Source organism: Myotis yumanensis, unplaced genomic scaffold, assembly GCF_028538775.1.
Source record: "Myotis yumanensis isolate MYYU_CA2020_CCGP unplaced genomic scaffold, mMyoYum1.0.hap1 SCAF_6, whole genome shotgun sequence".
Lineage (NCBI taxonomy): Eukaryota > Metazoa > Chordata > Mammalia > Chiroptera > Vespertilionidae > Myotis > Myotis yumanensis.
The window spans coordinates 65,346,107-65,365,923 of record NW_027223757.1 but is presented as its reverse complement, the minus strand read 5'-3'; the positions used below and the strand labels follow the sequence as shown (position 1 = coordinate 65,365,923).

General features: G+C 41.2%; 1 protein-coding gene across 6 annotated transcripts in view; it reads left to right on the top strand.

Annotated features, from left to right (window-relative positions):
- FAM135A (family with sequence similarity 135 member A) overlaps positions 1 to 19,817 on the top strand; it is a 109,655-nt gene that overhangs the window by 86,435 nt on the left and 3,403 nt on the right. For all 6 annotated transcript variants that reach the window (XM_070418303.1, XM_070418302.1, XM_070418304.1 and 3 more), the window contains one exon: positions 17,870 to 17,983. In XM_070418303.1, the coding sequence (XP_070274404.1) occupies positions 17,870 to 17,983 (114 nt within the window). The remainder of the gene's footprint in view (positions 1 to 17,869; positions 17,984 to 19,817) is intronic.

Genomic DNA, 19,817 nt, shown 5'->3' with positions numbered 1-19,817 from the left:
CAGTTTTTAAAACATCCTTTTTAAAAAAACTTTAGCAAATAAATTATCTACATGTCTTTCTGCTGATTAAAAAGTATTAGTCAATTGTAACTTCTTAGTAAATGAAATAGCAGACTCACACTTTAAAACTAAGCAGTTGATAACATGATTTAATTTTTTCACATGATCATATTTTTTTTTTTTTTCGCTTAAAATATTACAAAGGGTATTACATAAGTGTCCTTTTTTCCCCCCCGCCCTTGACAAACCCCTACCCTCCCTTACCCCCCAGTGTCTTATGTCCATTAGTTATGCTTATATGCATGCATACAAGTCCTTCGGTTGATCTCTTACTCCCCTCCCTCCTGCCCCCCAACTCTCTCTGGCCTTCCCACTGCAGTTTGACAATCAGTTTGAGGCAGCTCTGCCTCTGTATCTATTATTGTTCAAAAGTTTGTAATGGTCTTTATTATCCATGAATGAGTGAGATCATGTGGTATTTTTCCTTCATTGACTGGCTTGTTTCACTTAGCATAATGCTCTCCAGTTCCATCCATGATGTTGCAAATGGTAGGAGTTCCTTCTTTTTAACAGCAGCATAGTATTCCATCGTGTAGATGTACCACAGTTTTCTAATCCATTCATCTACTGATGGGCACTTAGGCTGTTTCCAGATCTTAGCTATGGTGAATTGTGCTGCTATGAACATCTGGGTGCATATATCCTTTCTGATTGGTGTTTCTGGTTTCTTGGGATATATTCCTAGAAGTGGGATCACAGGGTCAAATGGGAGTTCCATTTCCAATTTTTTGAGGAACCTCCATACTGCCTTCCATAGTGGCTGCACCAGTCTGCATTCCCACCAGCAGTGCACAAGTGTTCCTTTTTCTCCACATCCTCTCCAGCACTTGTCGTTTGTTGATTTGTTGATGATGGCCATTCTGACAGGTGTGAGATGGTACCTCATTGTTGTTTTGATTTGCATCTCTCGGATGATTAGTGACTTTGAGCATGTTTTCATATGTCTCTTGGCTTTCTGAATGTCCTCTTTTGAAAGGTGTCTATTTAGATCCTTTGCCCATTTTTTGATTGGATTGTTTATCTTCTTTTTGTTAAGTTGTATGAGTTCCCTATAAATTTTGGAGATTAAGCCCTTATCAGATATGACGTTGGCAAATATGTTTTCCCACGAGGTGGGTTTTCTTGTTGTTTTGTTGATGGTTTCTTTTGCTGTGCAGAAGCTTTTTATTTTGATGTAGTCCCATTTGTTCATTTTCTCTTTAGTTTCAACTGCCCTAGGAGCTGTATCAGTGAAGAAATTGTTTTGGCATATGTCTGAGATTTTGTTGCCTTTGTATTCTTCTAGAATTTTTATGGTTTCCTGTCGTACATTTAAGTCCTTTATCCATTTTGAGTTTATTCTTGTGTATGGTGTAAGTTGGTGGTCTAGTTTCATTTTCTTGCATATGTCTGTCCAATTTTCCCAACACCATTTATTGAAGAGACTATCTTGGCTCCATTGTATGTTCATGCCTCCTTTGTCAAAAATTAATTGAGCATATTGGTTCGGGCTAATTTCTGGACTCTCTATTCTATTCCACTGATCTATATATCTGTTCTTGTGCCAGTACCAGGCAGTTTTGAGAACAGTGGCTTTGTAATACAGCTTGATATCTGGCATTGAGATCCCACCTACTTTGTTCTTTCTCAGGATCGTTGCAGCTATTCGGGGTCTTTTTTTATTCCAGATGAATTTTTGGAGAGTTCGTTCTAGATCTTTGAAGAAGGCCATTGGTATTTTAATGGGAAGTGCGTTGAATGTATAGATTGCTTTGGGTAGTATGGACATTTTAATGATGTTGATTCTACCAATCCAAGAACATGGTATGTTCTTCCATCTGTTTATGTCTTCCTCTATCTCTTTTTTCAACGTCCTGTAGTTTTCTGAGTAGAGGTCTTTAACCTCTTTAGTTAAGTTTATTCCTAGGTATCTTAATTTTTTTGGTGCGATGGTAAATGGGATTGTTTTTCTGATCTCCCTTTCTGAAAGTTCACTATTGGTGTATAGAAATGCCTCAGATTTCTTGGGGTTAATTTTGTATCCTGCTACATTGCCAAATTCATGTATTAAGTCTAGTAGCTTTTTGATGGAGTCTCTAGGGTTTTGTATGTATAATATCATGTCATCTGCAAATAAGGACAGTTTTACTTCCTCTTTTCCAATTTGGATGCCTTTTATTTCTTCTTCTTGCCTAATTGCAATGGCTAATACTTCCAGTACTATGTTGAACAGGAGTGGTGAGAGTGGGCATCCCTGTCTTGTTCCTGTTCTTAGGGGAAATGGTGTTAGTTTTTGTCCATTGAGTATGATGTTGGCTGTGGGCCTGTCATATATGGCTTTTATTATGTTGAGGTATGATCCTTCTATTCCCACCTTTCTGAGAGTTTTTATCAAAAATGGGTGTTGGATTTTGTCGAATGCTTTTTCTGCATCAATTGATATGACCATGTGGTTTTTTTCTTTCAATTTGTTTATGTGATGTATCACATTTATTGATTTACGGATGTTGTACCATCCTTGCATCTCTGGGATAAATCCTACTTGGTCATGGTGTATGATCCTTCTGATGTACTGCTGGATCCGATTTGCTAAGATTTTGTTGAGGATTTTGGCATCTATGTTCATGAGGGATATTGGCCTGTAATTCTCTTTCATTGTGATGTCTTTACCTGGTTTTGGTATTAGGGTGATGCTGGCTTCATAGAATGAGCTTGGAAGCGTTCCTTCCTCTTGAATTTTTTGTAGTAGTCTGAGGAGGGTAGGTTTTAGTTCTTCCTTGAATGTTTGGTAGAACTCCCCTGTGAAGCCGTCTGGCCCTGGGCTTTTGTTTGCTGGAAGCTTTCTGATGACTGCTTCAATTTCTTCCATAGTTATTGGCCTATTGAGGTTTTTAGATTCTTCCTGATTGAGTTTTGGAATGTTGTATTTTTCTAGGAATTTGTCCATTTCCTCCAGGTTGTCTAGTTTGTTGGAGTAGAGTTGCCCGTAGTATTGTTTAACAATCATTTGTATTTCTGTGGGGTCTGTTGTTATTTCGCCTCTATCATTTCTGATTTGGTTTATTTGGGACCTCTCTCTTTGCTTCTTGGTGAGCCTGGCTAGGGGTTTGTCAATCTTGTTTATCCTTTCAAAGAACCAGCTCTTGGTTTCATTGATTTTCTGTATTGTTTTTTTGGTCTCTATTTCATTGATTTCTGCTCTAATCTTTATTATCTCCTTCCTTCTGCTCACTCTGGGGTTTTCTTGTTGCTCTCTTTCTAATTCTTTGAGTTGTAGAGTTAGATGATTGACTACCATTTTTTCTTGTTTTTTGAGATAGGCCTGTAGAGCTATAAACTTTCCTCTCAGGACTGCTTTCATTGTGTCCCAGAGGTTTTGGATTGTTGTGTTTTCATTGTCATTAGTGTCCAGGATGTTTTTAATTTCTTCTTTGATGTCATCGGTAACCCAATCAATATTTAATAACATGCTATTCAGCTTCCAAGTGTTTGAGTATTTTGGGTTGTTTTTATTGTAGTTTATTTCTAACATTATGCCATCGTGGTCTGCGAAGAAGCTTTTTATGATTTCAATCTTCTTGAATTTGTGGAGACTTTGCTTGTGACCCAATATGTGGTCTATTTTTGAATATGTCCCATGAGCACCTGAGAGGAATGTATATTCCGCAGGTGTGGGGTGAAGTGTTCTGAAGATGTCAATTAAGTCCATCTGATCTAGTGAGTCATTTAGGATTGCTGTTTCTTTGCTGAGTTTTTGTCTAGCGGATTTATCCAGTGATGTCAGTGGTGTATTAAAGTCCCCTACTATGATTGTATTGTTGTCGATCTCTCCCCTGATATCTTCCAGAAGTTTTCTTATGTATGTGGGTGCTCCTGCATTGGGTGCATATATGTTTACCAGGGTTATATCTTCTTGTTGTATTGATCCCTTTAGTATTATGAAGTGGCCTTCCTTATCTCTGGTTATGGCCTTCACTTTGAGATGTATTTTGTCAGATATAAGTATTGCTACCCCAGCTTTCTTTTCCTTTCCATTTGCGTGAAAGATATTTTTCCATCCCTTCACTTTCAGTCTGTGTGAGTCCCTTCTAATGAGGTGGGTCTCTTGTAGACAGCAGATGTATGGGTCATGTTTTTTTATCCATTCAGCCACTCGATGTCTTTTGGTTGGAGCATTTAGTCCATTTACATTTAAAGTTATTATTGAAAGGTACTTGTTTGTAGCCATTTCTTTTTTTGTGTGTGTGTGTGGCTGTTTTCTTTCTGAGCTTGATATTTCTTCTTTTTACACCAGTCCCTTTAGCATTTCTTGCATGGCTGGCTTGGTGGTGATAAACTCCCTTAGCCCTTTTTTGTCTGTGAAGCTTCTTATTTCCCCTTCAATTTTGAATGATAGCCTTGCTGGATAGAGTATTCTTGGATTCAGGCCTTTGCTTTGCATCACTTTGTAGATTTCCGTCCATTCTTTTCTGGCCTGATGTGTTTCTGTTGAGAAATCATTTGATAATCTAATGGGAGATCCCTTGTATGTTACTTTCCGTCTCTCTCTTGCAGCCTGTAAGATTCTCTCTTTATCCTGAACATTTGCCATGGTAATTATGATGTGTCTTGGTGTGGGTCTTTTCGGGTTCACCTTGTTTGGGACTCTCTGGGCTTGTGTGACTTTTTTCTTCCCCACCTCAGGGAAGTTTTCTGATATTATTTCTTCGAATAGGTTTTCTAATCCATGTTCATCTTTCTGTTGTTCTGGCACCCCTATTATTCGTATGTTGTTTCGTTTCATGTTGTCCCAAAGCTCCCTTAGGCTCTCCTCCTGTCTTTTAATTTTTTTCTCCATTTGCCGTACAGTTTGAGTGTGTTTTGCTTCCTTGTCTTCTAATTCACTAATTCGGTCCTCCGCTTCTCCCAGTCTACTGTTGATACTTTCAATGGAGTTTTTTATTGAAGCTATGTCACTCTTCATTTCTTCTTGGGACTTACTTAAGTTGTTGATTTTTTCATCTGTTTCTTCTAGCTTCTTGCATAAGTAGTTGAGTTTTTCATCTGTTTCTTCTTGCTTCTTGAACATGTGGTGCATGTACTCTAGGAACCTTATTCTGAATTCTTTTTCCGTCATGTTGCATATCTCTGTCTCACTTAGCTGCTTTTCTGGCGAGTCCTCCTTTTCTTTCCTTTGGGGGTTTCTTTGCCTACCCATGTTTGATCTCGCTGACATATGTAGATGTTGAGATGTTCAGTGGCTGCTCCCTGGGTGGCAGGGGCTCCTTGGGTTGTGGTTGCTGCTCAGACGGTTGCGGTAGCAGCTGCTTTCCAGTTGGCAGCAGCTCCTCTGGTGGGTGTTGTTCACAGCTGTGTTGGCTCTTCTGACTGGTGGGGGGAGGCTTCACGTACAGCTGCTGTTCCACAGACAGAGGGTGTGGTGATCAGGAGGCTGTGGTGATCAGGAGGCTGCGGTGATCAGGGGGCTGCTGTTGCTTGGATCTGCAGCACTGCATGGTCTGGGAAACGCTCCTCTCTTATGGGCACTGCATGGTCTGATCAGTTCCTCAGGATGCCCCCTTTAGTCTCAGTTCTCCGCAATCACAAAATCCAAATCTCAAATCTCCTGGCGCCAGCAAACCCGCGGAACTCCTTACCCTGGTCAGGGTCTGTGTCTGTCCCAAGAGACGCGGCTGTCTGCCATGCGGTCTCCCTCCGACCCTCTGGGCTCAGGTCTGGCAAACTTTCCTGCCCAGATCCCTGGTTTTTAACCTTTCCAGGGGAGGTCTGCCCTTCCCGGCTGCAAACCGTCTCACCAGCTGAGTAAATTTGCCAATTCGGGGTGGGTGTTATTAGTTTCAGCTGCTTACTCCGTTTGCTCCGGGACAAGACCTGGGACGCGTCTGCCTATATCGCCGCCATCTTGCTTCTCCGATCATATTTTTTAAGAGCTGCACAGCTACATTGAAATTATCCTAAAATTTTTAGCATTTGTAATCCATACCAGTTATGTTAGTCAGTTTTTGACCAAGGCCTCTGCATATCCTAGCCCTCCTGTCCTTCTAGCTGTCCCCAACCCCAATCTTAAATCCTTGTTATAAACTGACACATATTGTTCTACTTTCCTGTTCTAAGGCTGTCAGACATTTCTGGAAAATGTCAATAACTAAACTAGTAATAGTTATTCCTTCACATTCTTACCACTGGCAAGTCTTGGTCTTCATCTCTGATTAGCTTATTATTAAATAACTAGAAGCCCGGTGCACAAAAATTTGTGCACTGGCAGGGGGAGGTCCCTCAGCCCAACCTTTGCCCTCTCACAGCCTGGGACCCCTCAGGAAATAACCACCTGCTGGCTTAGGCCCTCTACCCTGGTGGCAGATGGCACGCCCGATCCCGCGGTGTCTGCCCTGTCTCCCACGGTTGCAGATGGCAGGCCTGGATCCCGAGCTGGGTCGGGCGGCTGCTCAGATAGTGCTGCCGCCGGCCCTGCCCACCCCGCCACCCCCCATGACAGGCCCGGATCCCTCGCTGGGGCGGGCAGCAGCTGGGGATCTCGCTGCTGCCCGCCCCACCCCACACACGGCAGGCCCGGATCCCGCAATGGGGCAGGCGGCGGCTGGGGATATCGCTGCCACCCACCCTGCCCGCCCCGCCCCACACACCACAGGCCCAGATCCTGCAATGGGGCAGGCGGCGGCTCGGGATCGCGCTGCCGCCTGCCCTGGGCCACACACGGCAGCCCAGGATCTCGTACTGGGGTGGCCAGCGGCTAGGGATCGCGCTGCCGCCAACCCCAGGTGGGGCAGCGCAGCGGGATTTGCCTGAAGTATGCAAATTAGCCTCCATCTTTGTTGGCGGTTAATTTGCATATCACGCTGATTAGCCAATGGGAGGTGTAGCGAAGGTATGGTCAATTGCCATGTTTGTCTATTATTAGATAGGATAAATTTACTACCTTCTGTAATATTGGAAGCACATAAAGGAGAATTGAATATTCCACAATCTTAAAAACCAGTTGCAGAGTGATTAGGAACTGGTTCCCCATACATTCTTTCCACTGAAAAGGTCAGGGTTCAATTCCCAGTTAGGGTACATGCCAGGGTTGCAGGCTTAATTACCGTAGGTGGGGGGAAGGAGGCAGCCGATTCTCTCTCATCATTGATATTTCTGTCTCTCCTCCCTTCCTCTCAATAACAAATCAAATTTAAAAATCAGTAAAATAAAAACAATCTCCATTTGAGGGGAACAGATTGCCTTCATCTTTATCTTCTTCAAAGAACGTTATCTTCTTTTCCTTCTGAAAGTAGAGACATAACTGAAACCTAGATAATACCCCACCCCATCCCCATTTCCCCACTACTCTTTATAGAGGAGAGGTTGGCAAATTTTTTTTCTAAAGGGCCAGATAACAAATATTTGGCTTTGTGGACCACATGATCTCTGTTGCAACTACTCGACAATACCATTGTAGCACAAAAATAGCCATAGGCAATACATAAATTAATGAGAACACCCTCCTTCTTGAAAAATTTTCCTCCCTCCAATTCTGTAACATCAGCCTCTCTTGGTTTTCTTTCATCTTGGCTCTCTGCTTCCTACACAGGCTTCTTTTCTTTCCTTTCCAGCCTCTATCACCTGCTGTTCTCACTCTGTACATTCTTTTTTGATAGCATCATTTCATATCCATCTTCACCATTGGTACTGCTCAGATATGTATCCCTAAAAGGAAAGTCCTCTATGCTCTGCTCTAGACCTACATATCTAGCTGCCTACTGAATATACTCCTTTATATGTCATACGGTGCCTCAGATGCTTTCAGACACCTTCTCTTTCTACTCAGATTTAATTCTCTGGATTCCACAACTACAGGAATGGCCCCATTATCATCTACCCAGACTGAAACTTAGAAGTTGTTCCAGACTCCTCTTTCTCACTCTCTCCTCACATCTATGGAGTTATCGAGCCCTGAAACATTCAGTTTTCTTAGGCTTCTCTTTCTTTTCTTTGCCACTGCTCTAGTTCAACCTTCATCACTTTTTACTTGGGTTATTGCTGTGGCCTCCACACTGGTTACCCTGCCTCCTGTATGCGCCCTTCTCACCAATCTCACTTCCTCATGAGATGAAATTATCTCCTAAAAATTAAATCAGACTATATTGCTCCTTTTTGAAAATCTTTTCACAGTACCTTGCAGCTTTTAGGATGAAGTTTAGATTCTAAGGCTTAGGGCATCAAATCCTTTATAGTCTGGTCCCTACTTATTTTAATTGCTTACTCTCTTACTCTTCCCACATACACATCCTTTGCTTTATTTTTTTTTTAAATATATTTTATTGATTTTTTACAGAGAGGAAGGGAGAGAGATAGAGAGTTAGAAACATCGATGAGAGAGAAACATCGATCAGCTGCCTCCTGCACATCTCCTACTGGGGATGTGCCCGCAACCCAGGTACATGCCCTTGACCGGAATCGAACCTGGGACCTTTCAGTCCGCAGGCCGACGCTCTATCCACTGAGCCAAACCGGTTTCGGCCACATCCTTTGCTTTAGTCATGCCACACATGTTTTATGCTTCCTTGCATTTATCCATACTTTTTCTACTACCGTTTCTTTTGATGTGTATTTACCCTTCTTTTCAGAACTAATTATCTTGATCTGCTAAAGTTAAATTCAAGCACCACCTACTATCAAAAGCTTTTCTTGATGTTCTCTGATTTAATGCTACTCTGCTCTCAGAGTACCTAATATATGCCTTTATATCTCAAATCTTATATCTCCAAGACTTACTTCATCAGTGAATTCCAATCCTCATTTGGCCTGCTAGACATCTCTACTTACATATCAGACTAAATATGTTTAATACTGAACATACTATCTTCTTTTGCAACCTCTTTTTTCATCCTTTTTTAAGTGGTACTCTATCTTCTAAATTACTTGGTTTGAAACACCTCAGTGTCATCTTTGTTTTTTTTTTGTTTTTGTTTTTTTTGTTTGTTTGTTTTTTTTAATCTCAAAAAGATCATTTTTTTTTTTTCGCTTAAAGTATTACAAAGGGTATTACATAAGTGTCCTTTTTTCCCCCCCACCCTTGACAAACCCCTACCCTCCCTTACCCCCCAGTGTCTTATGTCCATTAGTTATGCTTATATGCATGCATACAAGTCCTTCGGTTGATCTCTTACTCCCCTCCCTCCTGCCCCCCAACTCTCTCTGGCCTTTCCACTGCAGTTTGACAATCAGTTTGAGGCAGCTCTGCCTCTGTATCTATTATTGTTCAAAAGTTTGTAATGGTCTTTATTATCCATGAATGAGTGAGATCATGTGGTATTTTTCCTTCATTGACTGGCTTGTTTCACTTAGCATAATGCTCTCCAGTTCCATCCATGATGTTGCAAATGGTAGGAGTTCCTTCTTTTTAACAGCAGCATAGTATTCCATCGTGTAGATGTACCACAGTTTTCTAATCCATTCATCTACTGATGGGCCTCAGTGTCATCTTTGATTCCACTTCTTTGTGTCCCACAGCCCAAGATTGCTAATATCTCTGAATTCATATGAACATTATATATGAACCTCTTTTATCATACTCCTTATAGTTTATCTGATGTAAGTCATTTTTATATATCTTATCCTCCTTTCTTTAAATATGATCTGCTGTGACAACCCTTTCCCACCCTTCATATATACACACCTAGTATTTACTATAGTTCTTTCTAGTAGTTATTCGGTATAAATCCATTGACTCTTTTCAATATTATTTTCAGTATCCAAAAGAAGGTCAGATATTGTATGGTAAGCTGAAAATCAAGTCCGTATATTGGTGACTGATAGTTCCAAGTCTGAAGTAACTTGACCTTGGCTTTTAAAATCTATCCTTTATCTTTATTCCTATCACCTATGTTCTCCATCCTGCTCTTAAAACATTTGATATGAACACTGGACAGATTTAGTAATTGAATATAGCTACTTCATTTGAGTCCTGTTTTAGCCTTTTCAGGATTCTACCTTAAATGTGTTTTTAATATGATAAAGAAATCTGGGAATGGTTATTTCATGTATTGTCTGTTATTAGAATCAATGAAAGAAACTTTTTTTTATAAGTTGAGTTCTATGATCTTGTTTCTAAAGGTACAGATCAACAATAACTTTCTTATAGTGTGCAGAAATATATGCATGATTAGTAAAACTACAAGATATTCCTATAAAATCAAATATAAAATCCTTAATTTTAAATATAGTGTATAGTTCTCATGTGAGAAAAACTTACACTAGAACCATTTTGTGTAGCTGTGAAGTTTTTACCGCTGCTCCTAATGGGTTAGAAAATATATGAAAAACAAAACTGAATATAAATGTTTCCCAGGGTTTGTGTATTTATACTGCATTTTACAAAGTAAAATTTAATTAGCAATAATAATAAACAGCAACATAAGAAAATAAAAACGTAACTATAAAATTTTACTACGAAAATTCTATACTCCATGGCATTCCTCATCTGAACTGTTTTGTATGATCTATAATAATAAAAGCGTAATATGCTTATTAGACCAGACAGCTGAACAACCTTCCGGGTGTCATTCCGGACATCCTTAGGGATGAAGCTGCGGCAGCGGGGGCCAAGGCAGAGGCGGTTAGGGGCGATCAGGCAGGCAGGCAAGAGGATAGGGGCAATCAGACAGGCAGGCAGAGTGGTTTTGGCCCAATCCTCACAGGTTAGGTTAGAAACCGGCAGTCTGACATCCCCCGATGGGTCCTGGATTACGAGAGGGTGCAGGCTAGGCTGAGGGACCCCACCGGTGCACGAATCCGTGCACTGGGCCTTTAGTTAATGTATATTTTCATTACATGATTTCTCTTTAGAAGATATTTCTAATTGCAGTTTTAAGTATCAACAAATATTAATTGATTTTTAAATTATAATATCACAGGGGTTGGAGCAAGCCTGTTTTGAGCTATGTTCTCCTCCCCCCTTTTTTGTCACCTAGAGAACTGTGAGAAATGAGTAGTCAATTCCTAGGAAATTATTACACCTGTATATCCTATATAATAAAAGGCTAATATGAAAATCGACCAAATGGCGGAATGACCAGTCGCTATGACGTGCACTGACCACCAGAGGGCAGACGCTTAAGGCAGGAGCTGCCCCCTGGTGGTCAGTGCGCTCCCACAGGGGGAGTGGTGCTCAACCAGAAGCTGGGCTCATGGCTGGCGAGCGCAGCGGCGGTGGCGGGAGCCTCTCCTGCCTCTGTGGCAGTCGGACATCCACCGAGGGCTCCCAGACTGCAAGAGGGTGCAGGCCGGACTGAGGGACCCCCCCCTCCCCGGTTGAACAAATTTCGTGCACTGGGCCTCTAGTATACATATAATTACTTTGTTCACAATGTAGAAATATATGGGTTCACATCAGAAACATAAGTAAAACAGGAAAGCATAGAACAATGTTTACATAATCATTTTAAGTAACCAAAATGCGATTATTAGGTGTTTTTAAACAAAAAGTCCTAGTGGTGATTTTTCTTTTATGGTTTCACTCTGTGAAAGGTACAAAGTCTTAGATGCCCTCATCCAATTATTGCTTCTATTTCTTCTGACGGCTAATTTCCTCCTCTTTTGAGAAAGATGCCTAATTTCCTCCTCTTGTCTGAAGCAAAATCTAGCCTTCCACCTTCTTTTCTCTTTTTATTTAAGCAAAGCCTCCCCTGTGGGTCTTCCTTTTGAAAGTCTTTTTCTCTACTATTCATTATTTTAAAATTAAGGAAACATTTAAAAGCCTAAAATAATTTGTATGATTCCTAAAACATGTTTTTAAAATCACTTTATTAAAGTGTGAATTGCCTTTTTTGTTTTGTGGACACAATAGATCTGTAAAGAACTAAAGAAATATTACTTTTAAGAGGGAATTATTTTTTGGGATTAAGGCATTACAATTATAAACATTCATTAGATTTTTATAGCAACTTTTGTCCAAAATACCTATAGCATTCTACAAATGGCTGATAGACTATATAGTTCATATAGTATAGTTATGGTTTATTATCATCTCAGCATTGAATATCTAGGGAAAGAAAAAGATGAAGGAACTAGAGCAATGGGGAAGGTAAAACGTTTATTATATATAGACTAATGGCCCAGTGCATGAAATTCGTGCATGGGAAGGAGGGTTCCCTCAACCCAGGCTGCACCCTCTCCAATCAGGGACCCCTTGGGGGATGTCCGACTGCCGGTTTAGGCCCGATTCTTGTAGGATCGGGCCTAAACCAGCAGCTGGACATCCCTCTCACAATCTGGGACCACTGGCTCCTAACCGTTCATCTGCCTGCCGGCCTGATTGCCCCTAACTGCCCTCCCCTGCCAGCCTGATCGCCCCTAACTGCCTCTGCCTCAACCCCCACCATGGCTTTATCTGGAAGGAAGTCGGACATCCGGAAGATGGCCGGTTGACCTGGTCTAATTAGCATATTATCCTAGTAGTATAGATAGATTATGTAGGATAGGATTGCTTAAATGGGCATGGGGGGAGCCTTTTTTAGTAGGAGGAGATGCTCTTGGCAGACAAAAATAAATAATCCCTATATCTGGACTGATAGTCAGCCATATGCACTATACTGCCAAAGTGGTCATTAAAAAATTGAACTGCTTTCTCACACCTTACACCAAACAGCTGTTGCCCTTAAAACCCCTCCTCAGCCCCCACCTTAGGTTCTGCCTTCGCAGTTCACCCAGATTAGGTTCTGATTGGTCGGTTTCGATGCCAGTCAGCGTCCAAAGCTCCACCTCCTAGGCAGCCATTGGCTCCTGTCACTTCAGCCAGATTTGGTTCTGATTGGTTGGTTTCTATGCCAGTCAGCATCTCTGGGCCTAATCAAAGAGGCAGGGCTGATCAGCAGCCCCCATGGAGGCTGGGAGAGAAACAGAGGCGCGACTGCTGGCGAAGCCCGGAGAGAAAGAGAGAGGCAACGGCCAATCAACAGCTGCCACTGAGGCTGCAGATCAGACCCTGCTTCTGTCTTCGGGCCTCTCTCCAGGCCTGATCCGCAGCCCTCTTGGCAGTCAGTGCTGGGTCGCCATAGCAACCCAGCATTGACTTCTGGTGTTCCGTCGAGCCTTGGTCCTTGTGCATGTTACAAACCCTGGCTCTTTATATATATACTAGTGGCCTGGTGCATGAAATTCGTGCATGGGGGTGTGTGTCCCTTAGCCTGGCCTCCACCCTCTCCAATCTGGGACTCCTCAGGGGATGTCCAACTGCCGGCATTTGGACATTCCTCTCGCAATCCAGGACTGCTGGCTCCTAACCACTCACCTACCTGCCTGCCTGATCACCCCTAACCACTCTGCCTGCCGGCCTGATCAACTCCAACTGCCCCCCCCCTTCTGGCCTGAGCACCCCTAGCTGCCCACCCCTGCTGGACTGATTGCCCCCAACTGCCCTCCCCTGCTGGCCTGATTGCCTCTAATCGCTTCTGCCTCGGCCCTGCCACCATGGCTTTGTCCGGAAGGACTTCCAGAAGATTTCCAGAACGTCTCCCAGTCTAGTTAGCATATTACTGTTTTATTAGTATAGATATTAGGTGACACCAATGGTGAAGTAGTCAAGATTACATAGAGACAAGGATCATGAGCACCTTTACATTCCATAATATGGGCTCAAATATAGCCAGAAAAGAATCTATTCATGTTGAAACTTCCAAAACATAACGTCCTTTTAAGTTCTTCCCAAAAACATCTGCTTGGATTCTCTTTACCAGTGGTTGTTTTCTGACAAATAAAGAAGTTTCCTGCTGTGCTACTGTGGCACAAGATAATCTTTTTTTCCAGTAAATTATAGGGGTGTTTAATAATAGGTATCACTTGATTTGTAAATAACATTTGTATTTTGTTTCTGAAAATGTGGGAAAGAGTCAGCATCAACTAACATTATTTTAGGAAGCAAATTCTTTCTAACATAGTATTTAAAATAAATAAGAATAGTTTAATATTGCTTAGAATATGTCCATTTTAAAAGTACAAGGTTTTCTCAACTTCAGCACTGTTGACATTCTAGGCTGGATAATTCTTTGTTGTCCTGCATTGTCCTGTGCATTATAGGATATTTAGCACCCCTGGCCTCTACCCACAAAATACCAGTAAAACACACACTCTTACAACCCCCAATCCACAGTGTGACAACAAAAATGGTCTCCAGACTGCTAAATGTCCCATAGTATGCAAAACAACCAGGATGTTAGCCAATTTCAAAAAGTAGATAAAATGAATCAATGGGAATTGCTTTAAAACATTAAAGTTTCAGAAAAAATGAGACACCAAAAGTATCAGGAAGACTATAATAATGAAGATGAAAGTTATCATTTACAGTGTTCATATAAATCATGTTATTACGCAGTACAGAGAAGTATTGAAGATTTACTTTAATCTTTTTCTTGGTAATCTTGAAAAGTAAACTAAAATATTTAAAAACTTTTTAAATTCTATTTCATTCTGTAGATGGGGAAAATCTTGTTACTTTCCCAAGTTAGAGGTAACTTCACCCAAGAATTAGCCACTTCAGGGCCTGAGTGAAGTCCTAACCTGAAGGCCAGTTAACTAGGTCATCTTTGAGCAGGAAGAATCAGTATAGGTACAGAGAAGATGAACTTAGAATAAAAGGCTTCCAAAATAAAAAACTCCAGACATTTTTTTTTTAATTTTTTTTAAATGTATTTTATTGATTTTTTACAGAGAGGAAGGGAGAGAGATAGAGAGTTAGAAACATCGAAGAGAGAAACATCGATCAGCTGCCTCCTGCACATCTCCTACTGGGGATGTGCCCGCAACCCAGGCACATGCCCTTGACCGTAATCGAACCTGGGACCCTTCAGTCCGCAGGCCGACGCTCTATCCACTGAGCCAAACCAGTTTCGGCAACTCCAGACATTTTTATTAGATGGACTTCAACTCAGATGATGTATTTCCTTAATTCCCATTGAGACTCTGAGCCTACCATGTTTCACTTTGAGTTTATGCCCTCTCCAGCCAACACTGCTAGACAAGGAATTGAAACCCACAGATTCAAAAAGAGTCACAGTCTATTTAACTTACTTGGTTCTTGGATAACACAAAAATCAACCTTTCTATGCAGAAGTACATATTTAGTATTAATTTATTGTTGAAAAACTATTAAGATAAATTGATTACTAAATTTAAAATGCATTTTTAAAGTAAAGTACTGTCTTAGGAATCACATTTCAAAATATGACAATATAATATGTTTATATCAGTATTAAGATCTTTTTTAAAATATATTTTTTATTGATTTCAGAGAGGAAGGGAGAGGGAGCAAGAGATAGAAACATCAGTGATGAGAGAGAATCATTGATCGGCTGCCTCCTGCACACATTCCCTACTGGGGATCGAGCCCTCAAGCCCTTGACCAGAATCGAACCAGGGACCCTTCAGTACATAGATCAACACTCTATCCACTGAGCCAAACCAGGTAGGGCAGAATTAGGATCTTTGATTCTATTTCATCATCATGGAATCTGAGACTTTAACGGTGTCTTAGAAATCCTCTCAGCTAGCCCAGTCAGTGTGGCTGAGTTGGTCCCATGCACTGAGAGGTTGCAGGTTTGATTCCCAGTCAGGGCACTTTATGGGTTACTGGATCGATCTCCAGTAGGGGGTGTGCAGGAGGCAGCTGATCCAATGTTTCTCTCTCTCCCTCTCCCTTCCTCTCTCTCTAAAAATCAATTTTTTAAAAAAGGAAATGTCCTTATCTAATCATTATTGATTTTACTTTCCTTCCACTGAATTGCTTGAACTTGGGGAGACATAGACACTTCCCTCAAGGATGTCAGTCTAAAGCAGTGATTCTCAACCTGAGTATCATTTCTCTATAGAAGTATATCAGCCCGGCCGGCGTGGCTCAGTGGTTGAGCGTTGACCTATGAACCAGGAGGTCACGGTTTGATTCCCGGTCAGGGCACATGCCGCAGTTATGGGCTCGATCTCCAGAGGGGGGTGTGCAAGAGGCAGCCGAGCAGTGATTCTCTCTCATCATTGATGATTCTATCTCTCCCTCTCCCTTCCTCTCTGAAATCAATAAAAATATATTTTTTAAAAAAGAAGTATATCAGATTCTCTGCAAAAGCTATTATTTTGAAAAACATTTAATGTAATTTTTAAATGTAATGCCTATTATTTTTATGATATAACTATATAAATAAAGATGTACCAAGAAATTGGGGGTGATGGGTAATTGTAAAGGAGTATAAAGTCCAAAGACAGGTTGATTGATTTTTTTTTTTAATGGAAGAGATTATAGTGTTTTGCTACTGATAAAAAATGATCTGTACAAAAGAGAAAACTAATGTAAGACGGGGATGGGAAAGCTACTAGAGCCACAGCCTTAAATAAACAGGAGGGATACTAGCATACAATTATAAGGGCTGGCCTGAGGTGGGAGCATGAACAGTTCATCAGAAGGAGCAAGAGTGAAGGCAGAACATGAAAGTACAGGTATGGTAAGTGGGTTTCTGTTAAGGTGGGAGTATGTGGAAGTTTTTTTCTATCATATTCTCAGTGAAATAGAAAGCAAGGTCATAAGGTAAGAGTAAAGAGGGGATAGAAGACACTGGCAGTTTAAGGAAAAATAGGAAAGAAAAAAAATGAACATTATTAAGCAAGGCTGCCATAGGCTGTGGAATGCACAGCTCCAAGTGGTGTTATTTATGCAGAGTGTGGTATGAATTGTGCCCCTAAAATTGTGCAATATGGTAGCCCTTTGTGGAGTACACAAATACATACCTTTTGGATAAATGAAGAAGCTAATTGTGTTATAAGACTGGTTTCATGCAACTTGGGATAAAATTTCAGTAATAGCATCATACTTAGATTTTAAAAAGTGCAGTATCAAAACCAACTTGAAAGTGAAGATGATATATAATAGGACAGTTGTTTTCACATGTTTGGCTTATTTAACCACTAAAAATTTTTTTGCAAAAGTGTATACCCCCTTATATAATTTTAGGGTGACATCTTAAAACATTTTTTAATCATTTGAAATAGTTGCAGAGGATATGTTTTCTAGCATATCCAGTTGTATATATTTACTGTAATTATGTCATCATAAAAATACAAAGATTATTTTAATTCAATTTATGGAAGATGTGTGCCCCAGGGCTATACACCATGATAAGATCTGAAATAGATTGGAGAAATATCTTTTTCTTGTAATGTGGGAGCAGGACAGGCCATTAATAGAAAAGTGCTCATATGGAAGTTGGACTCTTTTGTTTTTAAAGGAAGAATATAGGTTTCTTGGGAAATATTCCTAAATATTGAGGAATATCCTTTGAAAAGTAAGAATGTCGTGAAATATACCACCACACCACAATCCTTGCTTTCAATCAGTGCAAACACACGTCTTATATGAGCACATAAACTACTTACAATGAAGCTTGGGAAGGGGGTTGTAGATAATATATAGAAATTTGAAGAAAAAATTCAGTAGGTATTTTAAAAGCCATAAACAGTGCTACTGAGGAAATAAATTTTTTTGGTCACTTAATATGCTACTAGCCCAGCTGTTGTGGCTTAGTGGTTGAGACTTGACCCATGAAGCAATATATTACCAGTTTGATTCCCGGCCAGGGCACATGCCCGGGTTGCTGGCTTGATCCCCAGTAGGGGGCTTGCAGGAGGCAGCCATCCATGTTTCTCTCTCATCGGTGTTTCTATCTTTACCCCTCTTTCTTCCTAGCTCTAAAATCAATAAAGACATTTTAAAAAAATAAAACTAGACTTTTAAAATAATAAGTTGTTCTAAATCTGGTTGATTATTGCATTATAAAATCAGTATTTCTTTTCACAGGGCTTCATTATTTCAAAAATGTTGTGCTAGTGGGATCTCTACAGGATCGCTATGTTCCTTATCACTCTGCCCGCATTGAAATGTGTAAAACAGCTTTAAAGGACAAACAGTCAGGTAACAAAGTACATTAGAAGTATTTTGAAGAGTTATAGCTATACCTGAGTTTTCCAAAACTTTTCTTGTAGTCACTTTCTTCTTTGTCTCATCCTTCTCTTTCCTTTTACTTCTTTGCCCACCCACTGATATTAACATCTATCCTTCCTCCATTTTTCTTCCTTTCTTTGCTCCTACCACAAAAGTTGTTTTTACCAGTGAAACAGTAGTTGTTCTTATGAAATAGCTTTTTGCATCTCATTACAAATGCTTCTCCATTTTGCTGCCTCATAAATAATTTGTACTTTGGTTTCCTCCAGATTATTGGGACTGATGATTGGGGTAATGGTCATGCTACATGTTGGTCTGTACCTCACTCCCTTTTGTACCTCAGATGGCAACAGGGAGTTGCACCACTTTATTGATAGTGACTGATGAAGAATGTGCTTATTTATTCTTCTGCTATCTATACTAATAAAAGGGTAATATGCAAATTGGTCAGAATGCCCTCACAGTAACGACCAAACAGCAGGCTGCATGGGGCGACCAGGCCGGCAGGAGGGTTACTGAGGGATGACCAAACAACTGAACAGCAGGCTGCGTGGGGCGACCAGGCCAGCAGGAGGGTTAGTGAGGGACGACCAAATGACTAAACAGCAGGCTGCGTGGGGCAACTAGGCCAGCGGGGCGGGCAGTGAGGGGCAACCAAACAGCAGGCTGCGTGGGGCAACCAGGCCGGCAAGGGGGGCAGTTGGTGGCAACCAGGCCGGCACGGGGGACAGTGAGGGGTGACCAGGCCAGCAGGGGGAGCAGTTGGGGGCGACCAGGCTGGCAGCGGGGGGCGGGGGCAGTTGGGGGCGATCAGGCCAACAGGCAGAGGTGGTTAGGGGTGATCAGGCTGGCAGGGGGGGCAGTTAGGGGCAATCAGGCAGGCAGGCAGGTGAGCAGTTAGGAGCCAGCGGTCCCAGATTGTGAGAGGGATATCCCTGATTGAAGAGGGTGCAGGCTGGGCTGAGGGTACCCACCCACCCACTCCCCCACCCCCACCCCTGTGCATGAATTTCATGCACCGGGCCTCTAATTTTTGAATAACAAAAGAAATCATAACTATTTGGTGCCAGAAGGAGACTTGGGTCCTGTTTGCTCATTTTGTAACTGAGGCCCAGAGATGCTAAGTGACATATCCAAAGTCATTGGTGGTTAATTATAGGCTTAGGATAAGAACTTGGGTGTCCTGCCTGCCAGTGTTGCCTCTGTTTCTTTTTTGTAATAAGGCTAATTTTAAACAAATTCTTAAACCTTTGCTTTTCCCACATTGTGACAGTGAACAGCTTCTTTAGGCAGACTCTCTTAGATACATTGGTATTAGACTTGCCTAGCATAGTGCTGGCACATAGTAAGCACTCTACTCATTTAACAGATTTTTTTTAGCATTTTGTGACATCAGAATAACGTTGTGTGTGTGTGTGTGTGTGTGTGTGTGTGTGTATGTGTGTGTGTGTATGTATTTTTACTTCTGTCTTAGCAAGAGTCCACTTTTGGGGAAAATTTAGAAGAGGTTTAACCTTCAGATGGGTCACTAAAACTAGATAAATGTGCTTTGTTTTGCCACTGGGGAACTGGGAAAATCTAATAGAGATTTGGATTTCTTCCTATGTAAGAATATTTTTTAAATAGCATGGAATCAGAAATCCAACTTGACTAGCACTGAAAACTCAGAGAAGAGGTTGTCTGGGAATCTGTGTGATATTAATCTTCCTCTAGAATACTTCTCTCTCCTTTCTCTAATTGTACTTCTATATACGATTGCCTTCTCTTCATTCCTCATCTGCCTCTCCTCCAAAATGTAATACCT